Source organism: Narcine bancroftii, chromosome 8 (genome assembly GCF_036971445.1).
Source record: "Narcine bancroftii isolate sNarBan1 chromosome 8, sNarBan1.hap1, whole genome shotgun sequence".
NCBI lineage: Eukaryota > Metazoa > Chordata > Chondrichthyes > Torpediniformes > Narcinidae > Narcine > Narcine bancroftii.
Window position 1 is genome coordinate 16,168,980 of NC_091476.1, and position 20,400 is coordinate 16,189,379.

A 20,400-nucleotide genomic window follows, 5' to 3' on the forward strand; every position below is an offset into this window, starting at 1 on the left:
AGTGAAGTGATATTTACTTGTGAATCTGCAGGGGTCAATCTACTGCATCCAGTGCTCCTGTTATGGTCTCCTCTACATCGGAGAGGCAGGGCACAGACTCGGAGATCGCTTTGTTGAGCACCTTGCCTCCGTCTACCGCGATAGCGTGGATCTCCCAGTGGCCACCAATTTCAATTCCCCGTCCCATTCCCTTGCTAACATGTCTATCCGTGGACCCATGCACTGCCAGACTGAGTCCACCTGCACTTTGGAGAAACAACACCTCATCTTCTGACTGGATGGCATTAATATAGACTTCTCTGGCTTTCATTAATCCCCCCCACTTCTTCCCCAATCACCTTCCCCCAGCTCTCTCTCTCCCTTCCCTGTCTCCTTTTGCACAAACATGATAAATTCTTACCTCATCCCTTATAATATCCAATGAACACCTTTTGTTGGTCTGGATTCCTCCCCCAGCCGGCTTTGTCTGAATCCTGTGACTTTCTGAGATTTCCTACTTCTGGCTCGTTCTGCTTCTTCCTTAAAGAGGGGCTTGGGGCTGAAACGTCAGCAATATATCTTCGCTTTTTATGGACGCTGAAAAGACCGGCTGAATTCCTCCAGCTTTTTGGTGTATTTTTACTACAATCACATCTGCAGACTTTAGTGTTTCACAGTATATTCAAACAAATAAAAAATTAATGCCAAGCAACATGAAGAAATATTAGGCCAGATCAGCAAAGGTGCAAATCAAAAATCAAGGCCAGATGAGGCATTTATTCCATAGCTCGGATTAGTTCTGTTATAACCCTTATCGTGGATAACTGAAGGTGATTCACATTCTCAGCGGCACAAAGACAGCTTCTTCCCCGCTGCCATCAGATTCCTGAATAATCAATGAACCAAAGATATGTGCACACTTCAGCAGCACCTATTCTAAAACTGGAATGATACAGAGAAGATTAGCATGGCCCCTATGCAAGGATGACATGCAAATTCGTGAAGCGTTCCATATTTTATAGAAAAAAAATTAATTAAAAAAAATGAACCAAAGACACTGCCTTACTTTTCATGCATTATCATTTATTTTTTTATAAATGAATGTTTGCACTATAATGCTGCCATTCATGACAATAAATTCTGATTCTGATTCTCTCCCAGGTGAACTGATTAGGTATGATGATGGTTTGCCGATTTTCTTCCTTAGAATGAAAGTCCCTCTGCATGTCAACCAGATATCAGAGACAAGGACACAGAAACTACAAACAGCCAATACAAGTACATTTTACAGTATATCTGCTGTATTCTATGCTGTAGAAAGACCAAAGGAAAATGCATCATCCAAAACCTAGGTCTAATCAGATTGGGCGTAGAGGTGGAATGCAAGCAAACCAGAGCTTAAACACCCAGTTGGGCAATGGGAGAGGCCAAAAATCAGAATGGGGTTTGGAAGTTGGTTGGTATGAAGAGGTCTGGACTTAGAGGCAAGGACTGTCTGGGTAATATCACCAATCAGAAGTAAGGCTGGACAAGTAGTTGAGGGTAGTTTCCCAGCAATCTGAAGATTTGAACTAAGCATGATGGGAGTTTAGTGATTAGGATGGGGCCTAAAAAGGGTAAAAAAAGTTAGCAATCAGGAATGGTTCAAGATTTAGACCAGTGGTTCTCAACCTTCCTTTCCCACTCACATTACCACTTTATTAATCCCTATGGCATTAGTAAGGGATTGCCTAAGGTGGTCTGTGAGTGGGAAGGGAAGGTTGAGAATCACTGCTCTCGACCCAATTGTTTCTGAAATATTTTGCTTGAGAAAAATGGTCATTGGCCCTTTTCCTTTGGAGTTATGAAACCGTGCACATACGATTAAAACAGTGGTTTTCAAACCTTTTTCTTTCCACCCACAGACCACCTTAAGCCTTAGTAGATTGTGAGTGGAAAGAAAAAGGCTGAGAACCACTGGTTTAGACTAATGAGTGATCTGGGCCTTGGAATAATCATGAGATTAGAAGCTGGACAAACTTATCCTGTTCACTACCACTAAATAGGAATGGGGTGGACTATGGGTCAGGGAGAAGCAGGGAGGGTGGTGAAGATTTTGGGTGAAAGCAACAGAGAAAAAAATGACAAAATGTTAATGGAAAAACTATACAAAATTTGCATTATTGAACAGGAATAAGAGGGATGTAATCTGAGAAAAATGGAAAAGAGAATATTGAGAGAAAGAATAGTGACTTAACTGGAAAGAAATTGACACCAACCCATGATTGGTTGAAAAAACTGAATGCTAATCACTCCTACTGGGACAAAAGTTCTAAAGCATGCAATATACAGGTTTGAGAGAGATGGATGGCAAGAAAGATTGTGAGAAAGAAGTTGCTAATATGGAAGGAGATTGAGAGAGAATGGGACGAAATGAGAAATTTAGATATCAATAAAGAGAATGAAATGAAGCTGAGTGGAAATTCTGTCAGATTCTGATTACCCCATAAAATCTGCCTGCATTCTACTTCTACATAATGTCACGTGTGGAAATTGATCCATTTGTCCTGCCAATTAGCTCTACACTAACAGAGAACTCATTGGAGCTGGCATGAAATTCTGCAGAGAAAAGACTGAGGAGAATATTGAGGTGATGGTGCTACCTTGCTTGATGCCAATTTGCACTGATTAGAATAACGATTTGCATGACATTACACATAGAAGTAGAATGCAGGCAAATTTTATGGGGTAATCAGAATCTGACAGTATGAACAGCTTCTGCAAAGCCTTTGTAGTTATCACAATTAGAATTGTTTCCTTTCTTGAAGATCACCAATTCCAGATTCTTCTGGTATCTCTTCCTCTTGCCTTATATTGGAGGTAAGTGTTTGAATTTATGTCCAAAGTTACTCTTTACCAAATTTTAGAATTTCAACAAGAACTGTAGCCCGGTTGCTTTTTATGCCATATAGCCTTTTCAACCTCATCTTGATCTGGGGTTGCGGTAAGTCTGCACTGAATAGTGTGCTGCGAGAAAAAGTCAAGGCTACTAGCATCAAGAACAGACTTGCTGACTGCAATAGGCGAACTGATGGTCTGATCTAATGATCCTTTCACAAATGAAAACTGTATTGCTTCCTTACTGAGCATGCATAACCACCTGAAGTCTGGAAGAGTTTCATTAGTACACACACTGGAAGAAAAGTGTGCCCAAATTTTATTCTTGTTTTTGTTCATGCTTGTCACCTTTCAGTGAGTCTGCACTAACTTAATATAGAAACATAGAAGATAGGAGCAGGAGTAGGTCATTCGACCCTTCGAGCCTGCTCCGCCATTCAACGAGATCATGGCTGATCTTAAAGTTCAGTACCCCGTCCCCGCCTTCTCTCCGTAACCTTTAATACCCTTATACTGAAGAAATATATCTAATTCCCTCTTAAATATATTTAATGAACCTGCCTCTACTGCCCTCTGTGGCAATGAATTCCACAGACTCACCACCCTCTGGGTAAAGAAATTCCTCCTCATCTCGGTCTTAAATGGTTTGCCTATTATCCTCAAACCATGGCCCCGGGTTCTGGATTTTCCCATCATTGGAAACATCCCGTCTGCATCCACTTTGTCCAGTCCTGCCAGAATTTTATATGTCTCTATGAGATCCCCTCTCAATCTTCTAAACTCCAGCGAGTACAATCCCAATTTGCGCAATCTTTCCTCATAAGTCATTCCTGCCATTCCAGGTATCAGCCTGGTGAATCGCCTCTGCACTCCCTCCATTGCAAGAACATCCTTCCTTAGATAAGGATCACAATGAGCTGATGTCACAGATGCATTGTTTGGGTGTGTTTCCACGTTCACTATTTCAGACACATCCAGCAATGCTGAAAGCATATTACAATGACACTTTAACATCCCATGAGTGTCCAACATTTAACAAGTTCAAGGTATTATTGTTCTTACTTGTGGCTATAAGGTATTAACTAAACTTTGCATGAATGTCATGAATCAGAGGAGATTCATCCATCCAGAATGATAAAGTTGAATAATACTGGCCACATTACTAAACATGTCATCACAAGCTATCATGATTAATAAACTCAGACAAACATTCACTTCAGTAATATGATATAGAGAGGACTAGAGGTTTCTGCTTCAACTTGCTTTTAATCAATCTCATGGGAAATCAATGAGACTCATTGAAGTCACTGGCTATCTCAAACCCTGTGCCTAACTTAATGCTGAGGCTTTACAAAGCATTGGTCGGACAACATTTGGATTATTGCGAGCAGCTTTGGGCCCTGTGTCTAAGGAAGGATGTGCTGATGTTGGAGAAGGTCCAGAGGAGGTTTACAAGAATGATCCTGGGGATGAGAGTTTTAATGTATGATGAGTGTTTGATGACTCTGGGGCTGTATTCACTAGAGTTTAGAAGGACGAGGAGGAGATCTCATTGAAATATACTGAATGTTGTAAGGGTTAGAGAGAGTGGACGTGGAGATGTTTCCAGTAGTGGGAGAGCCTTGAACCATAGGACACAGCCTCAGAATTAAAAAAAGCAGAGTTCTGTGTTGTGTACTGGCCAATGTGTTGTGTGGTTTTATGTTAAAAAGTGACAGTTTGCCTTAGAGAACCAAGGTGAAGGTGGACTGCTGGTGCTCAGTAAGGAAGCAATACAGTTTTAATTTGTGAAAGGATCATTGGATCAGACCATCAGTTAGCCTATTGCAGTCAGCAAGTCTATTCTTGATGCCAGTAGCCTTGACTTTTTCTTGCAGCGCACTATTCAGTGCAGACTTACCGCAACCCCAGACCAAGATGAGGTTGAAAAGAGAGTGGGAGATGGACTGAGCATGTGCAGAAAATGAAAAATGTCTGGACTTGGATGATAAACCACCACTGGGGGTGCTGTGGAGTGGAAGAAGGCCCAGAGCATGAGTCATGGTTGGAGAACAGTTTAGAATGTTGGGATTTCAAAAAGGATGAACATTTCAAAGGCGGCCAGAAGGATCGGAACCAAGTCAGTGGTTCCTCTCTCTGCAAGCAACACAAGTCAACTTCGAATTTTGTGCTCCCTCTCAAAGATCTTTTGACTTCAGTTTACCAAATAAACTGAATTTTGTTTATGATCTTTGCTTCAGTTGAGATTGAAGTTTTGTGAAGGTTGTGTGTTTTGTATCTGTTTTTTCTGTGGGCTGGTTGGAAATATAACTTTGACTTTAATTACATATGTTATATTTAGGCTGGGGAATTTATTAGTTTTACGCTGTTATAGAAATTTGCATAGTAACCAGTGGGCATTGTTATAAAAGGGGTAGATTTTGAATTAAAGTTTGAAGGGGAATTTTTTTTAAATGAAGTAATTGTTCATCTTTACCCCTGTGTGATATGCCTTCTTTGTGATTGCTGGTTTGATCTTGTAACTCTTCCCTACACTGTATTCACATTTTGATTTCTGCCAATATTATCATTATTACACATTCTAAGATTTTTGGTGTCCAAATCATTACTAAAACTACCCTCCTGACAGGTCTTTGTCTGAGTAGAAATTAATTTGCTATCAGCACGAAGCAATTAAGCTACTTATCAGCACTTATTAGCTCAGCTGAGACAGGAAGTGGAACCACCCAAGCTAATTCAGTTCATGGCCTCTAAAAGCAAGTGAACCAACAGAAGAGCCCTTCCTTTCTATCTTTTTATATGTGACTTTCATATTGACTTTGATATGGAACTTTTCAAGGCTATCTGCTGTTCCCACTGATCAACAGAAACAAGTTCCTCAACTAAATTAAATTTGCATTGGAACATTCTGTGCTGCAAAAGTTCAGAATTCAAAAATCAAAAGTTTAATGACAGGTTTCATTCCATTTTTCATCTGAACTATGGAAATTCAGTGATTTTGACCAGTTGGTCTCACTTTCCATGTGTGCATTAGCAGTGAGGAAATTAAGCCACTATGAGCACTTAGAAGGAAATGACACTAATACCCTAATTGCTCACAAGAAGATTTCTTGATGTCCTTTGTTATGAGCTCAGAGGACCCCAAAACCCAGCAGCAATAGATATTCACCAAGACAAATGGTTACTTAAACAAAAGTTGCTTTTAATTATCTTTAAACATGAAAATAGAATCAAACATTAACTTATCACTATTGACTTACTTAACCTAACTTAACCCCTTTCTCATTCTAAGTGCACATGTATGTAATGTGTGTGTGTAAGTTCAGAAAAGTTATTTGGTTCACAGTCCAATCTCACTTCTCATTCCTTCAAGTTCACTGGTTGCAGGCAATTCTTATACTGTGCACAGAATTTAACATTTATAAAGTTCACCAGCCTTTGGTGCTTAAAAGGTAAATGGTTGCCCCTCAGGAAGACTCTTGTTGGTTTTCAGAGAGAGATTTGTTGTTCCAGGACATCCACAACTGATGTACTTCCATCAGTCACCAGTGTCTTGCTGACAAAATTTGCCCCTTCAGGGTTCTCCAGATGATACCCTCTTTCTTTCAGGTCACCACAGAGTTCATTTTTTTGTTTTTTTTCTTATTTCAAGTCCTCTTGCATGAACCACAAGGGCTTTAACCAGGTTGCCTTTCAAATGGGGCTTTCCATAAGCTTGCCAGCTTGTCCTGTTCCAGTCCAAGATGCTGTCTGCTGGCTGTAACACTGTTCAAGTGATCCCTGTCTCTCTGTCTAAAAGAAAGCCTGTTTGACTCTCTCTGCTTGCAAAACCACATGATCCTCTTACAACAGCAAGCTCTCTTCCAGACAATCAGTGACTCCAACAAGATCTTTCATCTGTTGCCTGTGGTAAACAATAATCCATTAGTGAAGTCTCTTGAGCACTCTTCAAAGCTCTTGCAAAAAATGTGAGGCCCTGATATGTCTAGCATTGGACAGAGCTCCAGAATTTCAAATAAGATCTGTTTAAAGTGTTTGTATGTAACCTATTTTAACAAACCTTTCCCAATTTATCTCCCAAAAATATATCTATATACTCTGTCACACCATAGTCTCTCCTTAATTCTATTAACCCTTGCTCTTTTCTGTGAGGCAAGTTCCCAATCATTGTTTATCCTTGGGATTGGTTTACCTTTTCTTGTTCTGGACTAAAACCCGCGCAGTCTTTGGATGATTTTGTGTGTGTGTGTGTGTGTGTGTGTGTGTGTGTGTGTGTGTGTGTGTGTGTGTGTGTGTGTGTGTGTGTGTGTGTGTGTGTGTGTGTGTATAATTATATATTTAATTAGAGAGAGAGAAAAGATAGATATGCTATGACACCCTAAACAGAGCAACCCCACTGTTGCCAGGAGTGGGTGTTACCAGTTGTTGGGACTTCAGCCATCAATCAACTAATCCAGTTATGTGTGTGAAATGACTTGTGAGAGTTCTCTTGGGACCAAGGGCATTGTAAATACTATAAATAGTTCTCTAATTGTAAATAAAAGGGTTCATTCTTTGGATTTGGGAAAACACTGGTGTCTGCTGTTTCTCTCTGGGTCTGATGAGGTGGAAGCTTGTATTACACACAACGCATGCACAGCACAAACATTTGGCACATTTACACACACAGACACACATATCATACAGTACCCTCTATAATATTTGGGGCAAGATACACTTTACTCCTTTTATTTGCCCCTGTGCTCCACAGTTTTAAATTTGTAATCAAACAATTCACATGTGATTGAAGTGCACCTTCCAGATTATTTGTATACATTTTGGTTTAACCATGTAGAAATTACAGCACTTTTAATGCATAGTCCCTTATTTCAGGGTACCATAATATTTGGGACATTTGGCTTCACAGGTCTTTGTGAGTACTCAGGCGTGTTTAATTACTTTATTGGTGCAGGTAGAAGAGAGCTAGGCTTGCTTCTAAGCTTTTGATCTCTTTTGGAGTCTGTAGTTGCCATTTTTCAACACGAGGACCAGAGTTGGGCCAATGAAAGTCAAAGAAGCCTTTATGAGGTTGAAAAACAAGAATAAAAGAATAAGACACATCACCCAAACCTTAGGATTACCGATATGTACGTAATAATAAGATCTGGAATGTGCATTTTAAACACGCGAATCGTTTGATTACATATTTAACATTGTGGAGCACAGGGGAAAATAAAGAAGAAAAAATGTGTCTTTCTCCCAAACATTATGGAGGGCATTGTAATTCTTCCCCACTTCTTGGCTAATTAATTCAATTTTAATGAAGATAATGCATAATAGCTATCAGTTTCTTCATCTCTTATTTTTCCTGAAAATTATCACTCAGGCTAATACACTGTCTTTCTACCTGATGTTTCTATGTTTGTGTGTTATTTTAAAGATGTAAAGGAGTAAAGCTCTATTGCTGATCAAATGAACAACAGCAATGCTCAGTGCAGTTCTTGACCACAGGAAAAGAATCTCAGATTTAATTCCTGATCTATATAGTTTTAGCGGTTCTCAGCATGGCAAAAATGTTTAGTAAACAAGAGGCTGCAAGTTCAATTTCTATGGAAGTAAAATTTGAAACTAAGCTGAATTATTGTAGCAAATTTTGAGGGGATATCAGAAAATTTAAAAAAAAATGCAGCTCCTGTTTTGGTGTAGAATGCCAAATAGTGTTTTATTGTAGAGAAGAAAATTACAAATTCTCACCCATCTTTTTAACATTTTATATTTAATGTTTTTTTCTCTTTCAAGTTTTTCAGGGCTACAAAATATAGACAATAAATACTGACTCAGATAAATCAACCCCAAACGCGACTTAATTTCCTGCATTTCCGAGTTGATAAGTCATATCCAAGAGGCAAAAAGGTCAAATATTTATGCCCTTAGAAAGCCAGGGTCAAGGACAGGATAATTGACCAGAGGCAACTTATGTTGCAAGTTAAGACTAAAGTAAGATGATGAAATATTTTTATTTGTATGTAAAGCTGTGAATAGGAGGAGTGTATATACTGGCCTCAAATGCAATTTCTATTACCATCTCTATTCCCAATTTTTCTGATTACCTTCCCGAAGGTAGTGGTGTATTCCCAACCTAACCATTTTTTGCTGCCAACACAGCAAACTGTTCCATTGTCCTACTCGCAAAAGACCTGATGCACGAGGACCAGATCACCTCGATCACAAGAATCTACGATGAACTGCTGTTCATTGACAACAGCTCAGTGATTAGCACTTCAGCACAACTAAATATCAAACTCCAGGACCTAGGTCTTTGTTCAATCTTTTGCAAGTGGAACCTCGATTTCTTCATCAACAGACCCCAATCAGTGTAGATTGGCAACATCACCTCCTTCTCTCTGACCGTCAATACAGTGGCACTTCAAGCCCAGATCTCTCCTGGAGCAGAACAGTGAAGCGATCCTGAAGATGACACACCAATGCCTCTATTTTCTAAGATGTCTGACGATATTTGACACATCATCAAGCATCCTATCAACTTACACAGGTGTTCTGACTAGTTGCATTGCGTCTTGGCTTGGCTTGGTAATTCGAGTGCCCAGGAAAGCAGAAAGCTGCAGAAAGTGGTAAACATTGCCAAGTCCATCACGAGCACTGACCTCCCATCAAAAATATTAATGTGGGACTGTCTCAAGAGTGCAGTCAATATCATAACGAGCCCCCAGCACTCTGGATACAGTCTCTTCCCACTGTTCCCTTGAGGTAGAAGGCACACAAGTCTGAAATCCAGCAGTTTTATCCAATAGCTATATTATGCTCATGAACCTCCCTGTACTACCCTAAGCTGAAGCATAAACTACTCCAAGACCTGTCTGCAAGATTAAAATGACATTTTCTTATTCTTGAACTAACTTCAACTGTGAACATCTATTTATCTATCATGTGGTGTTTATCATCTATTTTCTATCTTAGTATATTATGGTCATTTAGATTTATTGTCAGAGTAAATACATGACCTTACATACAACCCTGAAATTCTTTTTCCTGTCGGCAAGGCAGAATTACCACTTGGTAATTTGGTAGTGCCAAAAAAAACTGTATTCAATGTCCACATGTAAACAAACTGTGCAATGTAGTAAAAGAAAAGATAATCAATAAAGTGCAAAAGTAAGAGTCCTTAAATAAGTCCCTTATTGAGTTTGTTGTTTCAAAGTCTGATGGTGAAGGGGGAGCAATTGTTCTGAAACTGGTGGTATGAGTCTTATGGCACCGATACCTCCTTCCTGATGGTAGGATCAAGAACAGAGCATGTGCTGAGTGGTGTGGATCCTTGATAATTGCTGCTGCTATTCCCCGTAGATGTTCTCAATAGTAAGGAGGGTTTTGCCTGCAATGTCCTGGCTGCGTCCACTACTTTTTGCAGGACTATACACTCAGGGGTATTGCTTTTTAAAAAAAAATTAATTTTACTATTCTAGTTGGTGTATCTCACCTTGCAGTTTGGCAGCAGCAAGTAAGAATTTTAGTGCATCTGTACATTGTACTTGTATATATGACAATAAACTCTCATTAACATTATCCATATACCTGTCTAAATGTTTTTTTAAACATTGTAATTTTACCCTCTTTACCATTTCCTCAGTTAGCGGAATCCTCATACCCAGCACTCTCTGTCTATAAATGTTGCCTCTCCAATCCCTTTCGCCTTATATAGGTATCTACCTTATCTAATGACCCCTCATGATTTTATAAACCTCCATAAAGTCACAACTCCACTTCCTAGGCTCGGTGGAACAACTCTCAGCCTATCCTGCCTCTCATTACTCAAACCCATCAGTACCTGCAGCATCCCACACAAAACTTTTTTTCACCCTCTCCGACTTGTGATATCTACACAGTTTAAAATATCTGCACAGCACACAAAGCTCCACACACAGTCTCATCAATGTGTTGTATAATGATGCCCCATCTCTTGTTTTCAATGCCCAAACAACAAAGGGAAGCATGCCAAATCCAGTCTTCTTCATCCTCTCTAACTGTGTGATCACATTCAGAGAGCTAATGCACTTGTACCCCTTGGCTTCTCTGTTCTTTAACACCCCTAGGACCCTGCGTTCTGGGACCTCTACTCGATGCTCCTTGGATGTCACACTTTAGACACTGCAACATTTTTAAAGAGGCATGGTAGAACAGAAGGAAGGAAAGAGTTTTTCAACATTTACTGTTCCACAAGTAAATTAATTAGAAGGATACCAAATGCCCTTTCCAGTTCAGGCAGTTAATACTGCATTGGATCATGACAACTTCTCAAGAACTGGATCCCATGAGTTTGGGTGGTGTCTTTTCTACTTCCTCAGCATACCTTATGGCAATGTAAACCAGTAAGCACATGCTGGATTCAGGCAGGAAAGCAACCAAGGTTACGCAAATTCCTTTTCTCCACAGAGCACTTGCGTGTTCAATGACAAAGTTTGGTATAAACTTTGGTTTTCCATTGGATCAGTTGCTTATTAAATTCGATGGTGCATTGTCATTTCCTGGTTGGCAAATGTAAATCAACATCACCCACATGTTAAGAATGTGGAAGGAAAATTTATTGAGGAAGTAATGAACATGATTGTCTGGAATAAATTAATTAGCAGAAGAAAATATGTGATGAATTTTGATTTTGGTATTGTGAGGATGCAGAACGAATACATAAGACAGTTCCTTCGGAGGTATAATTAGGACTGAAAAAATATTTTGTTAGAAGAAATGAGTTACCAATAGCATCACAATTCTTCATTTATTTGGATACAACTTTTAAGGGATTGGTTGTAATGGAAAAGTGCAGATAACAGAGGAGTTAGAGTATGTCTAGAATGTAGAAACACATTTTCTTTAGATTAAATTTTTTAAATTATTATAAATAAGAAATGTCTCTAACTAGACAGGGCCTGAATGTCAAAATTATCCAGATGAACATCTTCCAATTAAAAGTATTAAATTAAATTAAAAAACCCATAGACCAACTCCAAATGTCTACATACAAAATTAATCAAAACACCACCTCAAAATTAACTTAATCCAAGAACATATGTTTCAAGCAGTGATTTAAAATATAGAAATCATACTGCTGAAACTTGCAAGAGATGCAGAAGTTGTACTTCCAATGCAATACCACTCTTCCAATTTAAAAAGGAAATGTTTTATTTGTGATAAGATCCATGTCTGGATTTGGAGTTTAAAAACTGGAAATCATATATTAGCACCTTTTAAAATGACAATAACAGGAAATGTTCTGTTTAAAAATGGCAGTGCCTTTTGGATGACGGAGGCATGTTTGCAAGAGGTTTAGGGATAACTGAGGTTCAGCCCATCTGCCTTCCTGGCTGAGGCCGGATGTATGGCAGTGGAGGGTCTGCAAGTCAAACTATTTCCTTAAAGAAACTCAGATCATATTTAAATTGGCAAAGCAAGTCCCAAGGTTATACCAAATAATCTGTATGAAATGCAAGAGCATTCAAAGTTGATACGATTTGTTAGTATTTCGATGATGGCAAGTTTCAGTTTAAAATATCTTGGAGACACGAAAGACATTAGATCTGGAATGTTTGGAACAAGGACTGTTCCAGGTAGCCAACAAAAATCCAGGTGTAGCTGGGGCCCATGATGGCAACTTCGATTTGTACAAAGCTAGAAGAATCAAAAGAGAAATGGTTCAAGGTAAGAACAAATTTTGCGAAGCAGAGGAGAGTGTGAGTGGAGGGGAATTGGTTGAATATATTGGTTTGGAATGTGGACTACCCCACATAGCCAAAACAGGAAGGCTTAGTTCAAGCCCAATGTGATGCCCATTGCAACACCTTTGATATGTAGAAAGGAGGTTTCCTTTTCCTCTCAGAGACTTCCTGACTCACAAGCTCTTCCAGCTGTTCAATTTTTGCTTTGAAACATTTTATTAGAGGACTAATCCATGGGGAGGAATTGGATGTAGAGGCTGGGAGGTGGAAGGTGAGGACTTTCTATTCTATCCTTGTTCTTTCTTGAGGGAGGTTGGGTGGGAGCAGAAACATGTGAAATGAGAAGATGTGGGTAGAGGCTTTATTAATTGTAAAAGATCATTCATTACAATAAACCTTATCCAATCCCCTTGTTCAGTCCCACCGACATGAATGACACCACATGCTCTGCACTTTTTGAAAACTTACAATCCCTCAGCCCCCATCAATTCATCTTCACCATGGATGTACAATTACAATACACATCTATTCCACATCAAATTTCAGGGCCATCCATTTACTTTTCAAACACATATCCATTAATTCCCCTTCTGATACCCATGCAGAACTCAGCAACATTGTTAACTTCACTGCCAACTTCCACGTTTCCAGCCTCAAGTTTACTTGGACCACTTCCTCCCCCTTCTCTCCACTCTCTGGACATCCCTATCTCCACTTCAGGAGACAAACTATACACAGATTTTTTTTTAACAAACCCACAGAATCTCACAGCTATCTGAATTTTAAAAGCTCTCTGCCTCCACTGCACTTACTCCCAGGATGAGGTGTACTGCTCCAGGTCATCCATAATGACCCTTTTCTTTTAGAAACATGGTTCCCCCAACCCCACTGTCATTGATAAAGCCCTTACCCTCATCTTCTCATTTCTTACACTTTCACTCTTACCCCTCCTCTCCCCAGAACAAGGATAAACTTCCAGTTGTCCTCCCTTTCCACCCCACCAGATTCTGGATCCAGTTTATTTTTTGAAACATCTGTCAACTTCAACATGATCACATCACCAATTCCATCTTCCCCTTCCCATTCCTTTATGATTTTTGCATGGACCATTCTCTCCATGTCTCCCTGGTCTGCTCTTCCATCCCCATCCTACCCTTCCACCCTGCTTAGGCACTTCCCGTATCAACCATAGGAGGTGCAAAACGTGTCCCTGTGTGTGCCCCTCATCACCTCAACCGAAGGCCATAAGCAGATCTTCCAGGTGATATAGAATTTCATATGCACCTTATCCAACCTAATTTACTGCATTTGATGCACTTGGGCTGGGATCTTTGTAGTGCTATCAATTAGACCCGACAGACCAGAAGTTGAGATTAACAGGCTTTAATCGCTATAAACTTACAGGCATATTTTACATGCTGTTGGCCCAATTCCAAGGTCAATGTGGTGGAACACTGTAATACATGCATTGTACAGGTTGGCCCGCCCCTGATATGGTAACTCCTCTCTCTTAGGATCCCTAATAAAGGCTGTATCACCCAATCCCTTCCCTTAGTACTGCCTTGGAATCGGGCCAGCAGTATTTAAGAAATGCCTGTAAGTTTATAGCAGTTAAATTGTGGCACTAACATTTAGATCCGACAGACCAGAAGTCAAGATTAACAAGCTTCAATCACATCAGTGAGACCAAATGAAGATTAGGGGACCACTTTGGTTATCACCAGCTTTTATCATTCCCCTCACCATTCCCATATAGACATGTCTGATCTTGGCTTCATCCATTGCCAAAGTGGGGTCAAATGTAAACTGGAGGAACAACATATTCTGGGTAGATTTAAACATGATTTAAAAAAAATTTAGGTCAACACCCCCCCCCCCCTTAACTGTTTCCATTATTTTCATCTCTCATTTCCTGCTCCCATTCTTACCTTTCTTTCAAACATTCCTCTCCTTCCCTATTTGTCTCTCTACTTCCCCCAATTTTTTGGTCCCGTATCCTATCACTGCTTGACCCTTCCCCACCTGCTGCTGCCCCCTTTTAATGCTTGCTATAAAGAGGTGTAAGGCGGTCCTTCTGACTGATAGCCTGTAGATCACCCTTGGGTGAGTGTAGTATCTGTTTAGCCTCCCAATCAGGGTCATGTGAAGCCATGAATTGCAGATGGTGGATTGTTTTAACAGGCAGATTCTACAGAATCTGTGAATCTGCTGATCAAAGGCCAGGGTTACCCATCCAGTATGGACACTGCAAGTGAAAAAGGCAACAGGAAACCACCTCAATATTTTTCCCTTGTATAATCACGAAGTCAACATCGACTACGGTCTCAGCTCAAAGATGGAGACTTCACTGAAGGAGACCAGGGGAGGGGACAACTACAATTCGGAGGGTCAGAGATTGTGACAGATGGAGAGACATGATCGCCCATGCAAAAAGGCAAGGCACCCGAGTAATGTTGATGTCCCCTTCCCATTTTAATCTTGATAAAGGAGCTGCCTGAAACATTAACTGACCATTTTTCTTCACAGACGCTGCCTGATAAATTGACTTCCTCGAGCTCCTCATTGTTTTTTGGTCATACAAAGGATCAGTTGCGACCAGATACGATGCAATGAGTTGAAATATGTGCAATATGGTTGCAAGAAGTAGGAAGCTTATTTGTAGTTTACAGGGCACAAAATTCAGAGAAATGCTGAATAAGTTATTAATGATAAAATAGAGAAAAGCAATTTGATTCCACGCACATTATTCTCCGTGTGCTCGTTAATGTGCCATTTTAAACAGTTTGATGACTTTCCTGAAGCAGGACAGTATTAATAATTTACAAGTCACCAAAAGAAAGATGTCGACACTGAAGTGGGAGATTATAAGCATTTGTGGGTCCTCTCTTGGCCCAAGGTGCTCAGTCCATTTGCCAGTCGTAAAGTGTAAACAAGAAGCAAAAATCTGCTAATGTTGTAATTTTTAAAAGTAAAAACAGAAAATATTTGACATATTCGCCTGCAACACTTGGAGAGAGCAAGAAACAGGATGGTGGCAGAGGATAGGAAGAGGACATGTGTAATAGGCTGGAGATAAGAGGCTGAATGTCATAAAAGGTGGATGTGTAGGCTGAGAGAGGATGATGAATGCTTGTTGTTGGCAAATATTCTCTCTATAGGACATATTAATTTCTAATCCTGAAACTATAAGGTGTGATACATTAGGAGCTTTTTAAAATTATGCCAATGCAATTTAAGCCCAGAATGATGGCCCCACTGCAATTTGTCAACCCTCAGCACAACTCTTGGCATGGTTTGCACAATGCTATTACAAAACCAATGACCCCAGTTTGAATCTGGCGCTGTCTGTAAGTTTGCCCGTTCTCACCATGGCCAGTGTAGATTTCCTCCAGGTGCTCCAGTTTTCTCCCAAAAACAAACGGTAGGTGAATTGGTGTATTTGGGTAGCAGGGGTTCATGGGCCAGAAGGGCCTGTTGTGCTAGATGTCTGCATTTTAAAATTTACTTTAAGGGACTCTGAAGCCGATCCAGCCAGCAGAATGCAAGTCTGAGGACAACTGAATTTGGGAGTGAGGCAGCAGATGTCCATTTCATTATTGTAAATCCTGAATAAGTTGCTATAATCAACACAGGAAAATATTGTTTCAGTTAATTTTTTGTATTCTTCTTTTTACCATCCAATACTATCCTGTGCCTAGCCTTGTCTCAAAATTAAATCAGATCCATTTATAATAACAACTGACATTTATTGAGTATGTTAACAGAGCAAAAGATCTTCAGGTACTTCATTGGAGTGCCAAGAATCAAAATATTTCACCAAGCCAAATTGAGAAATATTAGAATAACAAACAACAGCTTGATCCAAGAAAGAGGTTTTGAAAAGCTTCTTAAAAATCACTAATTAGAGAAGTGGCAAATTGTGATGTCTAGAGTGAAAATTTTGGAAATTAGATCCTTAGGCACTAATGGGGTGATGCAAATTAGAGCTCCAAGAACACAGGCAGGAGAAGCAGTGATAGATCAAAGGACCTGATTCCCCAATTTGCAAAGAGTAGTATAGCTCCAGCCAGGCCTCATAAAATAAAATAGCTGAACAGGAGGAAGTTCCCTGCAGTTAACCTGAACTATCAGACTATCTGATTTGACTATCAGATGGTCCAAAACTATAAAACAGTCTTTGACTTCAAATTTTCACAGAAATCCGTTTGTAATTCTAAAAACAAGGTTCAATTTATATTCTTGGTACCATGGTGAGTACGTATAATTCAGATCACAATAACCCAAACTGACTGTAATTTTCCACATTCTATGTTAAAAGTTTGCTTCCAGTCTGTTCACCTACCAAGCAGAATTAAGTCACCAACTTGACAGAGATTGTCAATCAGCAATCTGATTGAAATCAGCAAGAAGTTTAGTTAAAGTCTTTTTTTTACCGTCATACCATGAATTTTGTGTTTCAAAGGTGCCAAAAATGCTTTTGTTAATGGCGGGAATCACTTTGGGTTACATCTACGTTGTTTGAGATATTTAAAAATGATTTTGACAAAGGCTGATAAGAAATTTTCCAGATACTAAAAACTGGTGATGTGGAGAACGAAGAAGTTTGCAAGTGATACAAATCTATTGGAGACCTGGGCAGAGAAATGGCAGATGGGGTCTAAGGGTGAGGTGCTGCATATGGGGTAGTCAGATAAAAGAGGAAAGAGTAAATGGCAGGGCTGTAAGGACCATAACTCCCTGAGAGCGGCAGTACAAGGAGTTAGGCTGGGAAAGAAAGCATGAAGTGGTATACTTTTCTTTAGAGCATTGAATATAAAAGGTGGGAAGTCATGTTGCAACTGTAAGTTAGGCCACATTTTGGAGTATTATGCACACTTCTTGTTAGCCTAGAACAGGAAGGACATAAAGGCTTGGGAGAGGGTGGAAAAGAGGTTGATGATGCCCGAATTAGAGAGTATTATTTAAAGGACTTGGACAAACTTTGTTTTCTCTGGAGGCTGCGGGGAAACCTGAGAGAAGTCGATGAATGATGAGAGGCGTAATGTAGTGAACTGGCACTCGAAGTGTCCCGCCCTGACGACTGGTCCTGCCTCCCAGCTCCTCCCCGGGGGCGGGAGAGAACCCTGGTTTCCCACCTCAACCCCTCTGAAGCCCGTTCACGAACCCCAGCTGCCTTGAAAGCTAATAAAGGCATTCGTTCTCCCTCCAGTCGAGGGTGAGCTTTCATCCACGCTACAGAGATGGTATTTTTCCAGATCAAATACTAGAGGGCATAAGTTTTGAGGTGAGAGGGGGAAAGTTTCAATGAGGCAAGACATCGATTTCACAGCGAGTGGAAGGTGCCTGGATCACGCAGCCAGGGTTGGTGGTGTCAGCAGACACACCGTGTCTGGGCAAGGGAGGGACACAGGGATTGGGATCCTGTGGAGGCGCCCAAGATTGCTGTAAATTCGGGTCAGCACGGACACGAGCGGCCGCAGCAAGTTGGAGGCGTGTTTCCAAGCTAAATTTAAGTAGCGACTCGTCTTCACTTTAGGTCTGAAGGGTCAAATAAAGCAACATTATATCTCGCCCCTCCAGTCTTCACTCATTTCATCTCAGGATTACTTCCACTCCCAAAAAGCAAAGTCTTGTCTGGCCAAGCAAAGTTTTCTTCTGCGCCTTCAATAGTTACACCCACCTTTATTTGATATTCTTTGATCGTTCATGTGCAAAACCAATATGAATCCGCCTCGCCTGTTGAGGCAACATTATGAGGCGGGGTCTGCTTTCTCATTGCTTAAAATGTTAACGTTTTCCTGGGTGTGGTGTCACATTCAGACACTCGAGTTCCGTTAGCAGGAAGTTGGAGGCTAAACTCAAGTCGCAACTGTTCTCAACTTGTGGTTCGCGTCGCTTGGGATCCCCCCGCTTCTCGCCCACCCTGACTCGCAGCCGATGGGCAGAGCGAACACCCGGCTTTAAGCGAAAAGCGGCGGATTGACGAAAGACAGCGAGGGGCGGCTGGACGGGGGCGCCGAGTAGATCCAACAAAATGCCCAAGACGGTAAGAAGGCAACCGAGTGTGACCCTGCCATGTGGGTGATTGGGGTCGTTTCCTTCAGTCTGAGCGGGTTGGTGTTGCAAGTCTCCTCTCTCGCCCCCCCCATTCGCGCAGACCCTTTGAAAGTTCATTTGTTGCAGCTGCTGTTCCACTTGCCTGTTAACGTGGGTGCATTTGGCCGAGGCTGTCCCGGGCCGGGCTCCTGCCGAGGCTGTCCCGGGCCGAATGCGGCAGGACTGAGTGGCCGGGATCGAGGCTTGATTTCCAAAGTGAACGGGCTCGAACTGGGTCAAGTTCATTTAAAATTTTTGGTAATGAGGGGTTTTCTTAAACTTCCATGCATTCCCTTTTACTTGGAAATTTCCGCTTTTGGAAAGTTTCAACAAAGCTCTTCCTTCTCCACTTTTGGCTGTTGTCCAAGTTATAACGGAACTCAAATGAGTCAAAGCTTCCTGCGATGCGTCATGTATGGGATTCTTTCCCAACAGTAGTCCAGTGGTTCATGGAAGAACCTTATTTGGCTTTCGAGTCGCAGCCTCCGGACAATGGCTCTGCTTTATCAGAGTCCAACTTGGTTTAATCGTTCTCTCGCTTCCCCGCCCTCCGCAAGTCCATTTACTCCAGTCCCGCTTCAGTGCCGCAGGGCAGTTTCTCATGAACCACCCTCTCTCACTTGGGCTCTCTCTGGGTCTTGGTTCTTATTAGAACTAAACAAGGTAAAGTTCATTTGAAGTGATGCAACATAGTAATCTGGGGTCCCCTTTAGTTTTCAATCCGTACTCTCATGCTTTCTGCAAAGGCGAGTGAAAAGTATTCATCGATTTTAAAAACCATTCCAAATTTAACATTTTTCAGTTGACATCATTATTATTAATGTTCTTGGCTCTCAGCCCTTGTCACCACCAAGTTGCAGGGCTAGGATTCTTTTTAAGAACGGTTGTTGTGCACGTCTATGCCCCAGAATTTGCTGTAATTCAATGAAACTACCCTCTTCCTTCCCCCTCCCAACCATTTATATATATTTTTTTACACCCACATGGTGGTGGGCCTGTTCTGTGTTCTCTAAACTAGCTGGTAGTTCTTCCATAGTGCCTCGCCCCAGTCTTGTTGAATCATGCTTTTGTGGGTCAGGAGCTGAAGTTGTGGTAACAAGTATCAGATCAAAAATAGCTCAGTACCATGCTAGTTGAACATGATTTTTATTTAGTACTTTATATTTTTACATTATTTATTTTACTTTTAATAAGAAAATAACTGAAAGCCTGACTGAGCGAGGGTTGAAATCCCTTACAATTATGGTATTTTGTCTCCTATGGAGGGAGGAGAGAAAGTGATAGTAGGTGACGAGACAGTGATTTGTGAGAATGTTGCCATGATTTTCAAACTCTTTATGGAACATTGGATATTTAAAAACCTTTATTAGAGGGTTCAAAGAGTGAGGTAGTTGTACATTACCCCTCTCTCTCCATTCTTCAATGAACAAGTCTCTCCAAACAACTTGGATAGATTTTATATTTAACATTTGGATAGGGAATTCTTTGTTTAACTTCAGTGACATAGCCAAATGTAAAAAAAAACCTGGAAAGCTTGTCTTTTTGTAGAACATGGAATTGTTAAGCCTGGTGTCACTTTTTTTCTCCCAGTTCTTTTTTCCCAAACCCCTCTACTCCAAAAACTGTTGGTACCTTATGAATTGGTCTTCCAGATGTTCCATTTACCATATTCCATGATTCCTGTTGAAAGACTTGGAAATAGCAGTCGAACAAAAATAGGTCACTGTCCAATCAGGTTCCC

At 40.7% G+C, this 20,400-nt stretch overlaps 1 protein-coding gene, 1 long non-coding RNA gene and 1 other non-coding gene across 3 annotated transcripts in view; 2 read left to right on the plus strand and 1 right to left on the minus strand.

Annotated features, from left to right (window-relative positions):
• The first annotated feature begins 891 nt into the window (after positions 1-891).
• LOC138742167 (U6 spliceosomal RNA) lies at positions 892-998 on the plus strand. Its single transcript, XR_011343961.1, has one exon. It is a non-coding gene; the product is annotated as a U6 spliceosomal RNA (small nuclear RNA).
• A 5,039-nt stretch (positions 999-6,037) lies between these two features.
• On the minus strand, positions 6,038-19,298 carry LOC138740395 (uncharacterized). Its single transcript, XR_011342884.1, has 2 exons — positions 18,763-19,298; positions 6,038-6,760 (listed from the first exon to the last, which is right to left on the minus strand). It is a non-coding gene; the product is annotated as an uncharacterized lncRNA (long non-coding RNA).
• Positions 18,359-20,400, plus strand: part of msna (moesin a) — a 65,857-nt gene continuing 63,815 nt past the window's right edge. Inside the window, exon 1 of the mRNA XM_069892968.1 lies at positions 18,359-18,609. Within this exon, the coding sequence (XP_069749069.1) occupies positions 18,598-18,609 (12 nt within the window). The 5' untranslated portion in view covers positions 18,359-18,597. The remainder of the gene's footprint in view (positions 18,610-20,400) is intronic.